This window comes from Bombina bombina, chromosome 6 (genome assembly GCF_027579735.1).
Source record: "Bombina bombina isolate aBomBom1 chromosome 6, aBomBom1.pri, whole genome shotgun sequence".
Taxonomy (NCBI): domain Eukaryota; kingdom Metazoa; phylum Chordata; class Amphibia; order Anura; family Bombinatoridae; genus Bombina; species Bombina bombina.
This window is the reverse complement of record NC_069504.1, coordinates 924,590,175-924,612,085: the sequence shown is the minus strand read 5'-3', so window position 1 is coordinate 924,612,085 and position 21,911 is coordinate 924,590,175. Positions and strand designations below refer to the sequence as shown.

Genomic DNA, 21,911 nt, shown 5'->3' with positions numbered 1-21,911 from the left:
GGGGGGGGAGAGCCAAAGAGAAGGGGGGGGAGAGCCAAAGAGAAGGGGGGGGGAGAGCCAAAGAGAAGGGGGGGGAGAGCCAAAGAGAAGGGGGGGGAGAGCCAAAGAGAAGGGGGGGGGAGAGCCAAAGAGGGGGGAGAGAGAGAGCCAAAGAGGAAAAAGAGCCAAAAAGGAGAGAGAGCCAAAGAGGGGGGAGAGAGAGCCAAAGAGGGGGGAGAGAGAGCCAAAGAGGGGGGAGAGAGCCAAAGAGGGGGGGGAGAGCCAAAGAGGGGGGGAGAGAGCCAAAGAGGGGGGGGGGAGCCAAAGGGGGGGGAGAGCCAAAGAGGGGGGAGAGAGAAAGCCAAAGAGGAGAGAGAGCAAAAGAGGGGAGAGAGCCAAAGAGGGGGGGGGGGGAGAGCCAAAGAGGGGGGGGGGAGATCCAAAGAGGGGGGAGGAGAGCCAAAGAGGGGGGGAGAGAGCCAAAGAGGGGGGAGAGAAGAAAAGAGGGGGGAGAGAGAGCAAAAGAAAGGAGGGAGAGAGCCAAAGAGGGGAGAGAGAGAGCAAAAGAGGGGAGAGAGAGAGCAAAGGAGAGGGGGGAGAGAAAGCAAAAGAGAGGGGGGAAGAGAGAGCAAAAGAGAGGGGGGAGAGTGCAAGGGGTGGGACCGCTGTACTGCAAAAAATGGCCCGTGTACACAGGCTTTAGTACTAGTATATATATATATACACTTGTCTGACCTAACCAGAGCCCAGACCTTAACCCCATTGAACACATTTGAGATGATTGCAAGACAGACCTTGAACCTTGGTCTCCTGGCCCTAAGCTAATTTCTCTACCAATCTGCCATATATTCTTAATAGCAAGACAGACCTTCCAGTCGAACATCATTTTAACACCTTAGAAATTAATGCTCTTTTGGCCAAATGGTCACTAATTCCCACAGTCACATATTAAAATGTTCTGGAAAGCTTTCTCAGAAGAGTGGTGGCTGTTATAGCGCAAAGAGGGCCAAATCCATATTAAAATCCATAGTTTTGAAATAGGATATCCAAAAAGCTCATGTAGGTGTCTACATACTTATACACACACATACACAATCACATTATACCTTTACAAGAAAATGTTATAATTTAGTTTCCTCATTAGTGTTGAAGCACTGTAAATAGATGGTGAATTAAAGGGAAATTAACATTAATGCTTTACTTTCATTGAAAAATGAAGCCAACTTGTATTACTGAATGAAAATACTTTGGCCTAGATTTAGAGTTTTGTCGGTAAGGACCCGCGTAGCTAACGCCGGCTTTTTTCTGGCCGCACCATAAAAATAACTCTGGTATTGAGAGTCCACAAAAAGGCTGGGTTAGGCTCCAAAAAAGGAGCGTAGAGCATTTTTAACGCAGCTTCAACTCTCGATACCAGAGTTGCTTACGCAAGCGGCCAGCCTCAAAAACGTGCTCGTGCACGATTCCCCCATAGGAAACAATGGGGCTGTTTGAGCTGAAAAAAAACCTAACACCTGCAAAAAAGCCGCGTTCAGCTCCTAACGCAGCCCCATTGTTTGCTATGGGGAAACACTTCCTACGTCTGCACCTAACACCCTAACATGTACCCCGAGTCTAAACACCCCTAGCCTTACACTTATTAACCCCTAATCTGCCACCCCCGCTATCACTGACCCCTGCATATTATTTTTAACCCCTAATCTGCTGCTCCGTAAACCGCCGCTACTTACATTATCCTTATGTACTCCTAATCTGCTGCCCCTAACACCGCCGACCCCTATATTATATTTATTAACCCCTAATCTGCCCCCCTCAACGTCGCCTCCACCTGCCTCCACTTATTAACCCCTAATCTGCCGAGCGGACCTGAGCGCTACTATAATAAAGTTATTAACCCCTAATCCGCATCACTAACCCTATAATAAATAGTATTAACCCCTAATCTGCCCTCCCTAACATCGCCGACACCTAACTTCAAACATTAACCCCTAATCTGCCGACCGGAGCTCACCGCTACTATAATAAATGTATTAACCCCTAAAGCTAAGTCTAACCCTAACACCCCCCTAAATTAAATATAATTTTAATCTAACGAAATTATTTAACTCTTATTAAATAAATTATTCCTATTTAAAGCTAAATACTTACCTGTAAAATAAATCCTAATATACCTACAATATAAATTATAATTACATTGTAGCTATTTTAGGATTAATATTTATTTTACAGGCAACTTTGTAATTATTTTAACCAGGTACAATAGCTATTAAATAGTTAAGAACTATTTAATAGTTACCTAGTTAAAATAATAACAAAATTACCTGTAAAATAAATCCTAACCTAAGTTACAATTAAACCTAACACTATACTATCATTAAATTAATTAAATAAAATACCTACAATTACCTACAATTAAACCTAACACTACACTATCAATAAATAAATTAAATACAATTCCTACAAATAACTACAATGAAATAAACTATCTAAAGTACAAAAAATAAAAAAGAACTAAGTTACAAAAAATAAAAAAATATTTACAAACATAAGAAAAATATTACAACAATTTTAAACTAATTACACCTACTCTAAGCCCCCTAATAAAATAACAAAGACCCCCAAAATAACTAAATGCCCTACCCTATTCTAAATTACTACATTTGAAAGCTCTTTTACCTTACCAGCCCTGAACAGGGCCCTTTGCGGGGCATGCCCCAAGAAATTCAGCTCTTTTGCCTGTAAAAAAAACATACAATACCCCCCCCACATTACAACCCACCACCCACATACCCCTAATCTAACCCAAACCCCCCTTAAATAAACCTAACACTAAGCACCTGAAGATCTTCCTACCTTGTCTTCACCCTACCAGGTTCACTGATCCGTCCTGAAGAGCTCCTCCGATGTCCTGATCCAAGCCCAAGCGGGGGGCTGAAGAGGTCCATGATCCGGCTGAAGTCTTCATCCAAGCTGGAGCTGAAGAGCTCCATGATCCGGATGAAGTCTTCATCCAAGCGGGAGCTGAAGAGGTCCATGATCCGGATGAAGTCTTCTATCAACGGCATCTTCAATCTTCTTTCTTCCGGATCCATCTTGCAGACCTCCGACGCGGAACATCCTCTTCTCCCGACGCCTACTAGCCGAATGACGGTTCCTTTAAGGGACGTCATCCAAGATGGCGTCCCTCGAATTCCGATTGGCTAATAGGATTCTATCAGCCAATCGGAATTAAGGTAGGAATATTCTGATTGGCTGATGGAATCAGCCAATCAGAATCAAGTTCAATCCGATTGGCTGATTCGATCAGCCAATCAGATTGAGCTTGCATTCTATTGGCTGTTCCGATCAGCCAATAGAATGCGAGCTCAATCTGATTGGCTGATTGGATCAGCCAATCGGATTGATCTTGATTCTGATTGGCTGATTCCATCAGCCAATCAGAATATTCCTTCCTTGATTCCGATTGGCTGATAGAATCCTATCAGCCAATCGGAATTCGAGGGACGCCATCTTGGATGACGTCCCTTAAAGGAACCGTCATTCGGCTAGTAGGCGTCGGGAGAAGAGGATGTTCCGCGTCGGAGGTCTGCAAGATGGATCCGGAAGAAAGAAGATTGAAGATGCCGTTGATAGAAGACTTCATCCGGATCATGGACCTCTTCAGCTCCCGCTTGGATGAAGACTTCATCCGGATCATGGACCTCTTCAGCTCCCGCTTGGATGAAGACTTCAGCCGGATCATGGACCTCTTCAGCCCCCCGCTTGGGCTTGGATCAGGACATCGGAGGAGCTCTTCAGGACGGATCGGTGAACCTGGTAGGGTGAAGACAAGGTAGGAAGATCTTCAGGGGCTTAGTGTTAGGTTTATTTAAGGGGGGTTTGGGTTAGATTAGGGGTATGTGGGTGGTGGGTTGTAATGTTGGGGGGGGGTATTGTATGTTTTTCTTACAGGCAAAAGAGCTGAATTTCTTGGGACATGCCCCGCAAAGGGCCCTGTTCAGGGCTGGTAAGGTAAAAGAGCTTTGAAATGTAGTAATTTAGAATAGGGTAGGGCATTTTGTTATTTTATTAGGGGGCTTAGAGTAGGTGTAATTAGTTTAAAATTGTTGTAATATTTTTCTTATGTTTGTAAATATTTTTTTATTTTTTGTAACTTAGTTCTTTTTTATTTTTTGTACTTTAGATAGTTTATTTCATTGTAGTTATTTGTAGGAATTGTATTTAATTTATTTATTGATAGTGTAGTGTTAGGTTTAATTGTAGGTAATTGTAGGTATTTTATTTAATTAATTTAATGATAGTATAGTGTTAGGTTTAATTGTAACTTAGGTTAGGATTTATTTTACAGGTAATTTTGTTATTATTTTAACTAGGTAACTATTAAATAGTTCTTAACTATTTAATAGCTATTGTACCTGGTTAAAATAATTACAAAGTTGCCTGTAAAATAAATATTAATCCTAAAATAGCTACAATGTAATTATAATTTATATTGTAGCTATATTAGGATTTATTTTACAGGTAAGTATTTAGCTTTAAATAGGAATAATTTATTTAATAAGAGTTAATTAATTTCGTTAGATTAAAATTATATTTAACTTAGGGGGGTGTTAGTGTTAGGGTTAGACTTAGCTTTAGGGGTTAATACATTTATTAGAATAGCGGTGAGCTCCGGTCGGCAGATTAGGGGTTAATAATTGAAGTTAGGTGTTGGCGATGTTAGGGAGGGCAGATTAGGGGTTAATATTATTTATTATAGGGTTAGTGAGGCGGATTAGGGGTTAATAACTTTATAATAGTAGCGGTGCGGTCCGCTCGGCAGATTAGGGGTTAATAAGTGTAGGCAGGTGGAGGCGACGTTGTGGGGGGCAGATTAGGGGTTAATAAATATAATATAGGGGTCGGCGGTGTTAGGGGCAGCAGATTAGGGGTACATAGCTATAATGTAGGTGGCGGCGCTTTGCGGTCGGCAGATTAGGGGTTAATTATTGTAGGTAGCTGGCGGCGACGTTGTGGGGGGCAGATTAGGGGTTAATAAATATAATACAGGGGTCGGCGGTGTTAGGGGCAGCAGATTAGGGGTACATAAGTATAACGTAGGTGGCGGTCGGCAGATTAGGGGTTAAAAAATGTAATCGAGTGGCGGCGATGTGGGGGGGCCTCAGTTTAGGGGTACATAGGTAGTTTATGGGTGTTAGTGTACTTTAGAGTACAGTAGTTAAGAGCTTTATGAACCGGCGTTAGCCCAGAAAGCTCTTAACTACTGACTTTTTTCCTGCGGCTGGAGTTTTGTCGTTAGATGTCTAACGCTCACTTCAGACACGACTCTAAATACCGGAGTTAGAAAGATCCCATTGAAAAGATAGGATACGCAATTGACGTAAGGGGTTCTGCAGTATGGAAAAGTCGCGGCTGAAAAGTGAGCGTTAGACCCTATTTTTAGTGACTCCAAATACCGGAGTTAGCCTAAAACCAGCATTAGGAGCCTCTAACGCTGGTTTTCACGGCTAACGCCAAACTCCAAATCTAGGCCTTTGCTAGCAGAGAGATAGTTTGCTAAATCATTAGTGGTAATTGACTATTTTAAATAGTATTAATATAAGTTCAGTAATTATAGAAATATTTTTATTTAAATGATCAATCTTTGTTTGGAGCTTGATGCCCCTGTTTCCGCACAAAACAGAAGTTATGAAGCAGCTGTCTAAACGCTGCTGCTCCATAAACTCGTCCGCCGGCTCTGAGGCAGCGTCCAGAAATCAACGATTGGCTTGCTTGACACCCCCTGCTAGCGGCCAATTGGCCGCGAATCTGCAGGGCGAGGCATTGCACAAGCAGTTCACAAGAACTGCTTGTGCAATGATAAATGACATGATACGCTACATTGTATCATGTCCGCTCGCACTATGATAAATTGGCCCCCTAGTTTTTTAACTTTCTTTCAGCCAACAAACCAACTGTGATTACTCCCAACAGACTAACTTAAAGAAACAGTCTACTTGAAATGTCTTGTTTAAAAAGATAGATAATCCCTTTATTACCCATTTCCCAGTTTTGCATAACAAACACAGTTATATTAATACACTTTTTAACTCTGTGATTACCTTGTATCTAAGCCTCTGTAGACTGCCCCCTTATTTCAGTTCTTTTGAAAGACTTGCATTTTAGCCAATCAGTGCTGACTCATAAATAACTCTATTGGAGTGAGCACAATGTTATCTATATGGCACACAAGAACTAGCGCTGTCTAACTGGGGAAAATTGTCAAAGTGCACTGAGATAAGAGGCGGACTTAAACGGTTTAGAAATCAGTTTGAGCCTTCCTAGGTTTAGCTTTCAACAAAGAATACTGAGCAAATTTGATGATGAAAAGTAAAAGGGAAAGTTATTTTTTAAAATTGCATGCCCTGTCTGAATCGTGAAAGTTTAATTTTGTCTTGACTGTCCCTTTAAGCGACTAAAATCACCTAATTTTCCTTATATTCATACTAGGGGACGCATTTATAATACTGCAGATGGACACAAGCAGTAGGGTTTATTATTACTATTAAGTAATGTTTCTGTCCTGATAAAAGCCTTTTATTCTATTGTTTGGGGAGTTGGGTCCTTATTATCATTATTATACAGGGAGTGCAGAATTATTAGGCAAGTTGTATTTTTGAGGATTAATTTTATTATTGAACAACAACCATGTTCTCAATGAACCCAAAAAACTCATTAATATCAAAGCTGAATAGTTTTGGAAGTAGTTTTTAGTTTGTTTTTAGTTATAGCTATTTTAGGGGGATATCTGTGTGTGCAGGTGACTATTACTGTGCATAATTATTAGGCAACTTAACAAAAAACAAATATATACCCATTTCAATTATTTATTTTTACCAGTGAAACCAATATAACATCTCAACATTCACAAATATACATTTCTGACATTCAAAAACTAAACAAAAACAATTCAGTGACCAATATATCCACCTTTCTTTGCAAGGACACTCAAAAGCCTGCCATCCATGGATTCTGTCAGTGTTTTGATCTGTTCACCATCAACATTGCGTGCAGCAGCAACCACAGCCTCCCAGACACTGTTCAGAGAGGTGTACTGTTTTCCCTCCTTGTAAATCTCAAATTTGATGATGGACCACAAGTTCTCAATGGGGTTCAGATCAGGTGAACAAGGAGGCCATGTCATTAGATTTTCTTCTTTTATACCCTTTCTTGCCAGCCACACTGTGGAGTACTTGGACGCGTGTGATGGAGCATTGTCCTGCATGAAAATCATGTTTTTCTTGAAGGATGCAGACTTCTTCCTGTACCACTGCTTGAAGAAGGTGTCTTCCAGAAACTGGCAGTAGGACTGGGAGTTGAGCTTGACTCCATCCTCAACCCGAAAAGGCCCCACAAGCTCATCTTTGATGATACCAGCCCAAACCAGTACTCCACCTCCACCTTGCTGGCGTCTGAGTCGGATTGAAGCTCTCTGCCCTTTACCAATCCAGCCACGGGCCCATCCATCTGGCCCATCAAGACTCACTCTCATTTCATCAGTCCATAAAACCTTAGAAAAATCAGTCTTGAAATATTTCTTGGCCCAGTCTTGACGTTTCAGCTTGTGTGTCTTGTTCAGTGGTGGTCGTCTTTCAGCCTTTCTTACCTTGGCCATGTCTCTGAGTATTGCACACCTTGTGCTTTTGGGCACTCCAGTGATGTTGCAGCTCTGAAATATGGCCAAACTGGTGGCAAGTAGCATCTTGGCAGCTGCACGCTTGACTTTTCTCAGTTCATAGGCAGTTATTTTGCGCCTTGGTTTTTCCACACGCTTCTTGCGACCCTGTTGACTATTTTGAATGAAACGCTTGATTGTTCGATGATCACGCTTCAGAAGCTTTGCAATTTTAAGAGTGCTGCATCCCTCTGCAAGATATCTCACTATTTTTGACTTTTCTGAGCCTGTCAAGTCCTTCTTTTGACCCATTTTGCCAAAGGAAAGGAAGTTGCCTAATAATTATGCACACCTGATATAGGGTGTTGATGTCATTAGACCACACCCCTTCTCATTACAGAGATGCACATCACCTAATATGCTTAATTGGTAGTAGGCTTTCGAGCCTATACAGCTTGGAGTAAGACAACATGCATAAAGAGGATGATGTGGTCAAAATACTCATTTGCCTAATAATTCTGCACTCCCTGTACTTTATTTATGAAGTGCCAACATATTATGCAGCGCTGTCCATGGGTATAATTCATTTAAATAAAACAATTATATAAAACTTGTAAGAGACAGGACAACATTTTACAAACACATACAGGAGGAATTGAGGGCCCTATTCCCGTAGGAACTTACAACCTAGAAGGGTAGGAGGTTGAGAAACAGGGGATGAGGACTGCAAGATTGAGAAAGATGTTAATGCAGAGTTAGATGAGGGAAATGTTAGGTAAGTGAAATTAATTTATTATTGAGTTGGGTGGTGGGCTTCTCTGAACAAAAAATGTATTCAGGGAGCATTTAAAGAAAGAAATATTAGGGCAAAGCCTGACAGCACGAGGGAGAGTGTTCCAGAGGGTTGGTGCTGCACGACAGAAGTTCTGCAGTCTAGCATGGGAAGAGGTGATAGTTGAAGATGCAAGAGCAGGTCATTAATGGATCTTAGTGGGCAGGCTGGAGTATACTTGTTTATTAGAGAGGATAGGTAGTGGTTGAGTGGCATTGGTGAGAGCTTTGTATGTAAGGGTGAGAATTTTGAATTTAATTCTGCTGTGAATGGGGAGCCAATGAAGGGACTCGCAGAGAGGTGCAGCAGATACAGAGCGACTGGAAATGTGGATTAGCCTGGCAGAGGCATTTAGGAGGGGGAGAGGCGGGAAAAAACAAGGGAGTGGATTATTTGCTTTGTGGCGTTAGCGCTCAGAAAAGGGCAAATCTTGGAAATATTGAGTAGGTGGTTGCAGCAGGAAAAAGGAAGCGATTGGATGTGGGGGACGAAGGATAGATTTGAGTCAAGTGTAACTCCGAGGCAGCGGACTTGGGGCGATGGGGAAATGGTGATGCCATTGACAGGGATAGAAAAGACTGAAGTCAGCATAGAGCTTGAGGGGGGGATTAGAAGGAGCTCAGTCTTCGACATGTTAATCTTTAGGTGGTAAGAGGCCATCCAGGAAGAAATACCAGATAAGCAGTCGCTCACATGAGCAAGGACAGAGGGAGAGAGAGCAGGGCTGGAGAGGTAGATCTGGGTGTCATCAGCATAGAGGTGATATTTGAAGCCATAACTGTTGATTAGTTTACCCAGTAAAGAAGTATAAATTGAGAAGAGTAGAGGACCCAGAACAGATCCTTGAGGTACTCCAAAAGACAGAGGCATTTGAAAGAAGGAGTCACCAACAAGTAACACAGAAAAGCCCTGTGAGAAAAATAGGAGTGAATCCAAGAAAGAGCAGTGTCACAAAGGCCAAAAGTGCTAAGGGTCTGTAGGAGTAGGGGGTGGTCAACTGTGCCAAAGGAAACTGAGAGGTCAAGTAAGATGAGCATAGAGTAATGGCCATTACTTTTAGCAGAGAGAAGATTGTTAGTAACCTTGGTAAGGGCAGTCTCAGTTGAGTGTTGGGGGAAGAATCCAGATTTCAGGGGGTCAAGCAAGGAGTTGTTGGACAGGAAGTGGGTTAGGCGATTGTAAACTAGTTTTTCAAGGAGTTTTGATGTTAGTGGAAGCAGTGATATTGGGCGGTATCTTTCAGGAGAATTAGGGTCAAGGGAGGGGTTTTTTTTTAGTATGGGAGTTACTTTTGTGTGTTTGAAAAAAGAACCGGTAGTCACCAACAAGTAACACAGAAAAGCCCTGTGAGAAAAATAGGAGTGAATCCAAGAAAGAGCAGTGTCACAAAGGCCAAAAGTGCTAAGGGTCTGTAGGAGTAGGGGGTGGTCAACTGTGCCAAAGGAAACTGAGAGGTCAAGTAAGATGAGCATAGAGTAATGGCCATTACTTTTAGCAGAGAGAAGATTGTTAGTAACCTTGGTAAGGGCAGTCTCAGTTGAGTGCTGGGGGAAGAATCCAGATTTCAGGGGGTCAAGGAAGGAGTTGTTGGACAGGAAGTGGGTTAGGCGATTGTAAACTAGTTTTTCAAGGAGTTTTGATGTTAGTGGAAGCAGTGATATTGGGCGGTATCTTTCAGGAGAATTAGGGTCAAGGGAGGGGTTTTTTTTTAGTATGGGAGTTACTTTTGTGTGTTTGAAAAAAGAACCGGTAGAGAGAGACAGGTTGAAGATGTGAGTAAGAGCAGGAGTGCGGTTGGAAGACAGGGAGGGTATTAGATCATAAGGGATAGGGTCGAGCGGACAGGTAGTGAGGCGTGAGGAAGATATTAAGGAAGAAACTTCATTCTCAGTGGCTGGATGGAAGATGCAGAGGGTGGTAGAGGGAGTAACTGGGCCTGTTGTTGGAGGATTGCAGGTTGGTGTTCGGATTTTACTTTGGATAGTACGTGTTTTGTTTAAAAAGTAGTCTGCCAAGTCTTGAGCACTAAAGACAAATGGTGGGGGGGTGGACAGATTGGTAGAGAAGAGAGTTAAAGGTGGAGAAGAGTCATTTAGGGTTTGAGGAAAGAGTAGATATGAGAGAAGAGAAGTAGGTTTGCTTGGCTAAGTGAAGGGCAGAAGTGTATGAATGAAGAATACATTTATAGTCCTTCTTTAGGCATTGCCAGCAAGTAACTGATCCTGAACGTGCATTTTCTAATATATTTTTTTTGTGGATTTGAAAAAGATCAGTCCTTAAACATCTTAAACCAAATGTATCATTCCCCTGTCCACCTGGGATCACTGTCCATATTTATCATTAGAAGAAACCTGTGCAACACTTATTAGTTGTGAGAAAATGTGGCTTGTCAGTCACCCTGATTAAATGAATCTTGGTGATTTTAATTTGACACTTCCTCTCTCTGAGGTGGAGGACGTTATTAGTCTGCACGGCAAGGATCTTTACAGTTTCATATGTTTCATATGTTTTCCCAAGAAAAAAATTGAGTTTTGGTTCTCCCTTAAACAGGTGCTTTTAACAGTACTCATTAAAGGGACATTAAACACTTTGAGAACGTAATATAAAATGATAAATTGTATATATAAAAAAAAAGTCTGCTGTTGTCCCCTTTTCCTGTAATTCTATTCTGGAATTGTGAGATTTCCCGTTCCTGATAGAAATGGAAGTGCAGAACACTATTACCGGTATATTCCACACATTCACTGGTTGCTCACTCTAGTGACCTTTTTATAACTGTCCCTTATTGGCCACAGCACAGAAGGTAACCTAAGTTACAACACATGGCAGCTCACATTGTTTTATAGACATTAAAATATATATTTAAACAGCTATTGAAACTAAAATATACATCTACATGTTAGTCTCAGACTATTCTTTTCTTTTAATCCATCATTCTACCTAGCATTTGTTTAGTGTGCAATGTCCCTTGAAGCACAACAATTTTATTAATTTATTATCTTAAACATTATTGCTCCAGTTTTCTTAACATGGTAATAAGTGCAAAATCCTAAATATACTAAACATTTTACATTCTCAGCTCTTTGTTGGATAAATAAGATCTTTTTTTTCCAACCTTCAGTAACTTTTTTAATTATTCCTGCAGATTTCTATTAGATTAGAACTATTAAACAATGTATGGGTGAACTGACCTTTCCTGCTGGAAAACATCCGAGAGAACACAATATACTGTAGGAAATATTCTTATCTGAGCTGTTCTCTAAAGTAAAATTATGCTTTGGTAGGAAAATAAAAAGGTATAGTTTTAGTAGTGAGTGTGAACAGCTGTCTAGAGAGAGACATACACTTTGTAGCAGTTGCTATAAGACTCAAGCAGCAAAAATGCTAAAGTACACAAGATATAGAAAGGTCATCAAAACTCCTCCTGAGGCCTTTTCTGGCAGTAGAAAACATGTTTTTTGTATATAAAACATTTTTGGTAAGTTGTAATGTAACAGAAAAAAACCTTGGGGCACAATTAAGAAAATAAAATAAAGTGCAAGAGGCTTCAGGAAATACAGGTGTGAGATGTAAAAGAAAGAGCTGTTGTTATTCATTATTCTGAAGGGACTAGACTGAAAACAAGACTTCTACACAACATTTTCTTTCTTCCTAGAATGTCGTGACATTTTGCTGCCCATGATAACCAAAGAATTGAGAGGATGGTTGGAACAAGGACGACAAGATGTACCTCAGATAAAAGAAAAGAAATTATGTGTGGATTTACTTAACAGCATCCTTGAGGTGCTTAGCTCTCAAGATGTGGTAAGTATAAGGAATAGTTACTTTATAAGTTGTAAAATTGTCATGCTTTCTTGTATTTCCTACATATAAGAGATTAAAGAGAAAACACAGGAAATTAAGTTGGATATGCATTAAAAAATAAATAATCTTAAATAAAGAGATGGGAAAAAAATACAGCTATCAGTGATATGCAAATGTATTGTGCTTTATTTATGCATTGTTCCCTAGGTCTACATAGATAATAGAATGTGTCCCATTTTAGAAAAAGCTTTATTTGCAAGTAATACCTTAGTTCCAGCTTAAGAACCTGCTGTTCTCTCAGTCTGTGCTTATTGGAGACTGCTTGAATATGTGCATATTATCCTGCTTTACTTACTGATCTGAGCATTTAGCACCCTGAAACATGTCATTCCAGACAAGATCTACCCCTTGTTGCAGCTATCCTGTTTGCTATATATTGATTTAATTTTGTGCAACTAGAGTGCCCCAGTCTTGCAGTACCTCCTATTCCAATCACTCTGCTTTTCCATCCTAACATTATTCATTTTCTATAATTCTTGCTTCCTATTAACAGTACAGAGCTATATATCTGATTTCTGCTTGATCTGCTAAATTATGCTTTGGCCTGCCAGTATTCAATATCCAGTTGTAGTTTCCATTGTATAGTCATTCAGTGGATGGATTAATAGATAGATAGATAGATAGATAGATAGATAGATAGATAGATAGATAATGTATAGGAGACAACACTTATATTTTGATGTAAAAACTTGTATTAAAGCTCAAAAATAACTATTTTATACAATTGATGTGCTGTCTTATCCAATATTTTTTATGCATAAAAATATACAGGAATTATAAAAGAAGTGGACAAGATAGGATGACTTATTCTCTCCAATAATTGTCCAAGAAGGTTTAACGCTTTGCTAGTGCCAACAGATTAACAGATTTATACTAGGTAGAACAAATACTTTATTTGCAGCAGATAATGCAGGCTTCACTGATCCTGCACATGAGAAAAACATAACCTGGCTTAAACAGATTTCAATTTATTTTTCTGTCTCTGCCTGAATTTGATATTGGGTTCAAGTGAATATTTATCGTGCTGTTTGTGTAAATAAGATGGCTATTAATTAAAATATACCTGGGAGTAGAGTTTTGTTTGCTGTAATGCACAAGGTTAGTATATGCATTCCAATAACTTAATAAATATAAATGTATTTATTAATAGTAAATAAATTAAATCTGCGTAACATCATTAACCTCTTTCTGCTGGGCTTTAGCGCCATTAGGATGGCATGGAACGCCTGAGCCATTTGGATATACTGAAGCCATAATGGCTTCCTAACTGGGATAGCAGACTGGAGGGTGTGCCTAGCATTATAGGCACTCACCCCTGACCTGATCCCATCATTTAAATCACGCAATTGCATGAAAGATCGCGTTGGAACTTTGTTTAAATGTAGACAAATAAGTGCTGTCAGGAAAGGGTTAAAATATTTTATATGATTGTAACTTCTTAAAAACTTTGGTGCCGAACTGTTCAAGAATGAATCTGAATTATTAGTTTAAGTTATATTTCTTTAATATGCTCTTTGATGTATGCTACCTCTGATTCTTAATATATACAAACTGTTTTATGTTCTTGAATACTGCAATAAAACTTATAAGAACATTTCTTTAAGGATTATGATTTATATGAGTTATAAAAGATTGCTTCTTTTTAACGTAATAATTTATCCCACAAAGGGCTGGATTATTAGTGGTGCACACACATTTGTGCTTGAATGATTAGGGGTTTAAGACAAGGATTTGCACTTATCGGGATTACCGCTTGTATTACGAGTTTAAAGTAAACACGATTGCATGAGTGCAATTGTGATTTACGCTAAAATGATTACTGTGACCTCAGAGCTCTGGTTAACTGTTACACGAAACAAAAAAGTTGTACAAAACACATCATCAATACATTACAAAGTACACTTACACTCCTAATAACAATATCTAATACAAAAAAATATTAAAAACAATTATTGCACACAAAGGTTATAAAGGCTCATAGATATGAAATCTTTGGTAGGCAAAGTGCTTTAACATAGACATACATATACATGTCTAAAGATGGATAGATATATACTGTATACAGTCGTATGCAAAAGTTAAGGCACCCCTGACAATTTCCATGATTTTCATTTATAAATATTTGGGTGTTTGGATCAGCAATTTCATTTTGATCTATCAAATAACTGAAGGACACAGTAATATTTCAGTAGTGAAATGAGGTTTATTGGCTTAACAGAAAATGTGCAATATGCATCATAGCAAATTTAGACAGGTGCATAAATTTGGGCACCCTTGTCATTTTGTTGATTTGAATACCTGTAACTACCTAGCACTGATTAATTTGATCACACAATTGGTTTGGTGAGCCCATTAAGCCTTGAACTTCATAGACAGGTGCGTCCAATCATGAGAAAATGTATTTAAGGTGGCCAATTGCAAGTTGTTGTTCTCTTTGACTCTCCTCTGAAGAGAGGAAACATGGGGGCCTCAAAACAACTCTCAAATTACCTGAAAACAAAGATTATTCAACAAGGCTACAAAAAGCTATCGCAGAGATTTAAGTTGTCAGTGTGAGGAACATAGTGAGGAAATGGAAGACCACAGGCACAGTTCTTGTTAAGGCCAGAAGTGACAGGCCAAGTAAAATATCGGAAAGGCAAAGGATGGTGAGATCGGTCAAAAACCACCCACAGACCACCTCCAAACACCTACAACATCATCTTGCTGCAGATAGTGTCACTGTGCATCATTCAACAATTAAGCATATGGGAGAGTGATGCAGAAGAAGCCTTTTCTGCACACACGTCACAAAGAGAGTCTCTTGAGGTATGCAAACGCACATTTGGACAAGCCAGCTTTATTTTGGAAGAATGTGCTGTGGACTGATGAAACAAAGATTGAGTTATTTGGTCATAACACAGGGCGTTATGCATGGCGGCAAAAGAACACAGCATTTTAAGACAAACACTTGCTACTCACAGTAAAATTTGGTGGATGTTCCATCATGCTGGGGGGCTGTGTGGTTTATTGGTACCTGCTGTCAATTACCCCAATCTGGTTGAAGAGCTAGCTGGGTGAGACGGAATTCCTGGATTGGAATTTCTCACATGATCTGCTTCCTGCAAACTGCGGGGTGGAGTACTGGTCCGTCCTACTCTCCAAATGCTCCACCCCAGGGACCCAGTTATAAGTCACATATTTTTTTATGTGGTAAACAAACGCAACTATTCTCCCTGGGGTTGTCAGACCATCTAATATATTGTTCGTCTTTGCATACATGTTTAATAAAGTGTCATTTTAACTTACTTATTTACAATTCTAAACAGTGATTAATTCAGCACTTGGCTTCAATGCCACAAATCCTTTGAATTCCCCTAAACCTATTTTGTTGTCAGACCATACCCTGCACTGCAGCACTTTTGGGGGAATATAAACACCTTCCAATACTATGCCTTGGGTTTTTGTCACAATATATATATATATATATATATATATATATATATATATATATATATATATATATATAATTTCTATGGCATGGCCTAGTACTCACGGTAACCTTAGAACCACGGGGTGCACAACAAATGATCAAACATACTTCGAAGATCCCATGTTCTTGCAAAAAGAAAGGCACTCACTGGGTTTAAAAAGGAAAACAGCTTTTTATTCCTTATAACATGTAACATTTCGGAGTTTTACCTCTGTTTTCAAACAGACAACAAGAACTCTAAATATACACAGCCTTAAATACCCTCTTTACCTTAATCACCTAGTGCAGATGTTGCACAGCACATAGCACGCATCATCAGGCAGTGCCAGTAACTTAGCAACCAAATAAACAACCTCACATGACCATCCATACCTATATCAAAAAACCAACGTGTTAAAAAACTATCGTATCTAAAAACAATATTACTGTGAATAATGCTATATCTCTTATTGTAGCTTATTAAAGCATCTTAAGCATTTTAGTATATATCGAAATTGAAGCATGTTTAAATGGACTTAAGCACAAATATCATTGCTACCTAAAGATTTCTAAATCTGTTAAGCAAATATATCAAAGAATCAATTGCTACATAGTAAGATCAGAAAAACATATACATCCAGCATCATACATACTGCTAATCTCGGCTGTCCTATATCTAAGGATGACATAAAACAACTCAGTTATGTCAAACCTCGGTCCCACAGCCTTGCCTTGTCAAAACAGACTGACAAATAACAAAACAACTGACCAAACAAGTAAAAAATAATAATAAGAGACAAATAAAGAAAAGAAATTAACCAATAAAAAAAATAAAAAAATCAATAAAAAACAAACAACCCACAAATGAAAAACACAATTCAACAAAGGACAAACAAAGAACAAAGACAAAAAATTAAAAAATAACACAAAAAAAGAAAAAAAGAGAAAAGATCACATGAAGACCACAAAAATATCACAAGACAATAAAACAAAAACAAAAATACATAGTACTGGGAATTAATGACTCATATAGAGGTTATAGGAAGCTGTGCCACCCTAATTTCATGTTCAGTCCTTTAGGGATTATAGTATCCAACTCGAAGGTCCATCTTGTCTCTCTTTGGAGTAACAGCCTATTCATATCGCCGCCTCTGCTCATCTCGGGTACATGATCTATAATTGTGTATCTTAGATCTGCCACACTGTGTCCTTGTTCTTGAAAGTGCCTAGCCACAGGTTGATTAGATTCTCCATTTTTAATGGCTTGTCTAATGGCACTCCTGTGATTAGCCATTCTAATCCTCAGATTATCGCAGGTCTTACCAATATAGAATAGGCTGCACGGACAATGGAGCATATACACTATATATGGGATCGTGCAGGTTACCCTATACTTATGAAAATATTTTTTGTTGTGTCTCGGGTGGACAAAATATTTGCCTGCAGACATCCCATTGCAAGTATATATATATATATATATATATATATATATATATATATACAAAACACGGAGGGGGACTGCACTCTCAGACTGGACTGGATACACATCCTATGACCCTGCAACATGCTCAGCCCTGGGTGCTCACTGGCACTCACAGGAAGCTGTGATGTCACTAGAGTCACCGGCAGTTAACCCCAGATAGGCCTGGGTGCAAGGCCCATAGGGAAAATTACAAAAAAATGTATACAACACACACAGAGAACGTCCAGCACTCACTTACATGCACTCAGCTAAGATTAAAAGCAAATATTGAAGGGTTAGTTACCGCATCTGGCCAAATAAGACAAGCCCAGGTACCTCGTCAGGGTCCCTTCCAAAACCTGGGTCCCTAAAACAGCCACACAATATAAGCTCTCAATCAAAAAAACTGGGAACAAGTGAAGGGTGCACAGGCTTATGTAATCACCCTAGACATATACAAAATATGGAAGGGGACTGCAATCTCAGACTGGACTGGGTACACATCAAATGACCCTGCAACATGCTCAGCCCTGGTTGCTCACTGGCATTTACAGGAAGCTGTGCTGTCCCCAGAGTCCCAAGCAGTTAACCGCAAACAGGACTGGGTGCAAGGCCCATAGGGAAAATTACAAAAAATGAATACAGCACACACAGAGATTGTCCAGCACTCACTTACAAGCACTCAGCTAAGATTAAAGGCAAAAATAGAAGGGTTACTTACCGCATCTGACCAAATGGGACAAGCCCAGGTACCTCGTCAAGATCCCTTCCAAAACTTGGGTCCCTAAAAGAGCCACACAATGCAAGCTCTCAAATCCAAACAAACAAGGGAACAAGGGAAGGGTGCACAGGCTTATGTAATCACCCTAGACATATACAAAACACGCAAGTAGAATGCACTCTCATACCGGACCGGGTACACATCACATGACCCTGCAACATGCTCAGCCATGGGTGCTCACGGGCACTCACAGGAAGCTGTGCTGTCCCCAGAGTCACAGACAGTTAACCCCAGACAGGCCTGGGTGCAAGGCCCATAGGGAAAATTACAAAAAAAATAATACAACACACACACAGAAAGTCCAGTACTCACTTACAAGCACTCAGCTAAGATTAAAAGCAAAAATGGAAGGAATTTGTTTTCCATAGGGAAAATTACAAAACAAATTAATACAACACAAAGAGAAACTCCAGCTCTCACTAACAAGCTCTCAGCTAAGATTTAAAAGCAAAAATGCAAAGGTTAGTTACCGCATTTGACCAAATGGGACAAGCCCAGGTACCACATCAAGGTCCTTTCCAATACCTGGGACCCTAAAACAGCCACACAATGCAAGCTCTCATATCCAAACAAACTGGGAATAAGGGAAGGGTGCACAGGCACACATTTTTGCTTTTAAATCTTATCTGAGAGCTTGTAAGTGAGTGCTGGACTTTCTCTGTGTGTTGTATTAATTTGTTTTGTAATTTTCCCTTTGGTTCTTGCACCCAAACCTGTCTGGGGTTAACTGCCTGTGACTCTGGGGACAGCACAGCTTCCTGTGAGTGCCCGTGAGCACCCATGGCTGAGCATGTTGCAGGGTCATGTGATGTGTACCCGGTCCGGTATGAGAGTGCATTCTACTTGCGTGTTTTGTATATGTCTAGGGTGATTACATAAGCCTGTGCACCCTTCCCCTGTTCCCAGTTTGTTTGGATTTGAGAGCTTGCATTGTGTAGCTGTTTTAGGGTCCCAGGTATTGGAAAGGACCTTGATGTGGTACCTGGGCTTGTCCGATTTGGCCAAATGCAGTAACTAACCTTTCCATTTTTGCTTTAAAATCTTAGCTGAGAGCTTGTGAGTGAGTGCTGGACTTTCTCTGTGTGTTGTATTAATTTGTTTTGTAATTTTCCCTATGGGTCTTGCACCCAGACCTGTCTGGGGTTAACTGCCTGTGACTCTGGGGACAGCACAGCTTCCTGTGAGTGCCTGTGAGCACCCAGGGCTGAGTATGTTGCAGGGTCATGGGATGTGTACCAAGTCCGGTATGAGAGTGCAGTCCCCTTCCGTGTTTTGTATATGGCTTGGGTGATTGCATAAGCCTGTGCACCCTTCCCTTGTTCCCAGTTTGTTTGGATTTGAGAGCTTGCATTGTGTGGCTGTTTTAGGGTCCCACGTATTGGAAAGGACCTTGATGTGGTACCTTGGCTTGTCCCATTTGGCCAAATGCGGTAACTAACCTTTCCATTTTTGCTTTTAAATCTTAGCTGAGAGCTTGTAAGTGATTGCTGGACTTTCTCTGTGTGTTGTATTAATTTGTTTTGTAATTTTCCCTATGGTTCTTGCACCCAGACCTGTCTGGGGTTAACTGCCTATGACTCTGGGGACAGCACAGCTTCCTGTGAGTGCCTGTGAGCACCAAGGGCTGAGCATGTTGCAGGGTCATGGGATATGTACCCGGTCTGGTATGAGAGTGCAGTCCCCTTCCGTGTTTTGTATATGTCTAGGGTGATTACATAATCCTGTGCGCCCTTCCCTTGTTCCCAGTTTGTTTGGATTTGAGAGCTTGCATTGTGTGGCTGTTTTAGGGTCCCAGGTATTGGAAAGGACCTTGATGTGGTACCTGGGCTTCTCCCATTTGGCCAAATGTGGTAACTAACCTTTCCATTTTTGCTTTTAAATCTTAGCTGAGAGCTTGTGAATGCTGGACTTTCTCTGTGTGTTGTATTAATTTGTTTTGTAATTTTCCCTATGGTTCTTGCACCAAGACCTGTCTGGGGTTAACTGCCTATGACTCTGGGGACAGCACAGCTTCCTGTGAGTGCCTGTGAGCACCCAGGGCTGAGCATGTTGCAGGGTCATGGGATGTGTACCCGGTCCGGTATGAGAGTGCAGTCCCCTTCCGTGTTTTGTATATGTCTAGGGTGATTACATAATCCTGTGCACCCTTCCCTTGTTCCCAGTTTGTTTGGATTTGAGAGCTTGCATTGTGTGGCTGTTTTAGGGTCCCAGGTATTGGAAAGGACCTTGATGTGGTACCTGGGCTTGTCCCATTTGGCCAAATGCGGTAACTAACCTTTCCATTTTTGCTTTTAAATCTTAGCTGAGAGCTTGTGAATGCTGGAGTTTCTCTGTGTGTTGCATTAATTTGTTTTGTAATTTTCCCTATGGTTCTTGCACCCAGACCTGTCTGGGGTTAACTGCCTGTGACTCTGGGGACAGCACAGCTTCGTGTGAGTGCCTTTGAGCACCCAGGGCTGAGCATGTTGCAGGGTCATTGGATGTGTACCCGGTCCGGTATGAGAGTGCAGTCCCCTTCCGTGTTTTGTATATGGCTAGGGTGATTGCATAAGCCTGTGCACCCTTCCCTTGTTCCCAGTTTGTTTGGATTTGAGAGCTTGCATTGTGTGGCTGTTTTAGGGTCCCACGTATTGGAAAGGACCTTGATGTGGTACCTGGGCTTGTCCCATTTGGCCAAATGCGGTAACTAACCTTTCCATTTTTGCTTTTAAATCTTAACTGAAAGCTTGTAAGTGAGTGCTGGACTTTCTCTGTGTGTTGTATTCATTTGTTTTGTAATTTTCCCTATGGTTCTTGCACCCAGGGCTGAGCATGTTGCAGGGTCATGGGATGTGTACTCTGTCGGGTATGAGAGTGCAGTCCCCTTCCGTGTTTTGTATATATATATATATATATATATATATATATATATATATATATCTCAATAAGTCAAAGAAGAAAATAGAGAACAAGAAAAAGAGGAAAAATGTAAGATGAAATATAGTATGCCCTAGTCAGCACTATCCATAAAATTAAATCAAAATCCCAAAGACCCTCACGACTAAGTCTGGGAAGAACTGGCCCAAAGGAAAGAAACACCTTATTTCCTTCAATTGCATAGTAATGTGTAAATACATTTAATACACATTGCAAACAAATTATAACAACTTCATGTAGACATAGCACCACTTAAAATAAGCTATATACAAATTGCCATTGGAAAGGATACATGTGTCTAAATATGTATAGATGTGTGCATATATGTATTTAAGTAGGATAATGTAATTTTTATTGTATATATATATATATATATATATATACAGTATATATTTAATCAAAGAAGTAGAAGTAGCAGGTAACGGTTAAAACAAATTTCTTCTTTATTAACAACGTGGCTAAAAGACATCCATGGAACACATAAGAGCTTCAGCAGTTTACAAGATATTCGCTAACATGTTTCAGCCCTCAGGCCGTAATCATAGCTAATGGATAGTACACCTTAAAAGCAACAGGGATGATCATGATTGGTTAAATACAAAGGAATACTGTAATGAAAGTGAATACGTAACAAAATTACAATTTCAATATGCTATACCTCACTTAACCTGCTCTACATAAAGGGACAAGTAGTAGTGCAAGCTAAGACATATATTATACGAGAGAAAAAATAAATAAATATATATAGAGCATCAGCAAAACAGCAAAAAGAGAAAAAAAAACCCAGCAATTTGCATAGGGTGGAGCCAATAAGCATGAATGTAACAATACCTTACAGGGTTAATGTCAATATCAAAACAGAGCAGAAAATGCATATGATAAGATGCGCAAAATGCGCAACCACTATACATTTTCATTTCAACTTTTGCAGGGTAACATACTAACTTAAGCAGGTTAACACTTATTCCAGCT

The 21,911-nt window shown here is 40.1% G+C and overlaps 1 protein-coding gene across 1 annotated transcript in view; it reads left to right on the top strand.

The window, feature by feature from the left end:
• Positions 1-21,911, top strand: part of DOCK2 (dedicator of cytokinesis 2) — a 1,640,323-nt gene that overhangs the window by 674,657 nt on the left and 943,755 nt on the right. The window contains 1 exon segment of the mRNA XM_053718563.1: positions 12,121-12,269. Coding sequence (XP_053574538.1) covers positions 12,121-12,269 — 149 coding nt within the window.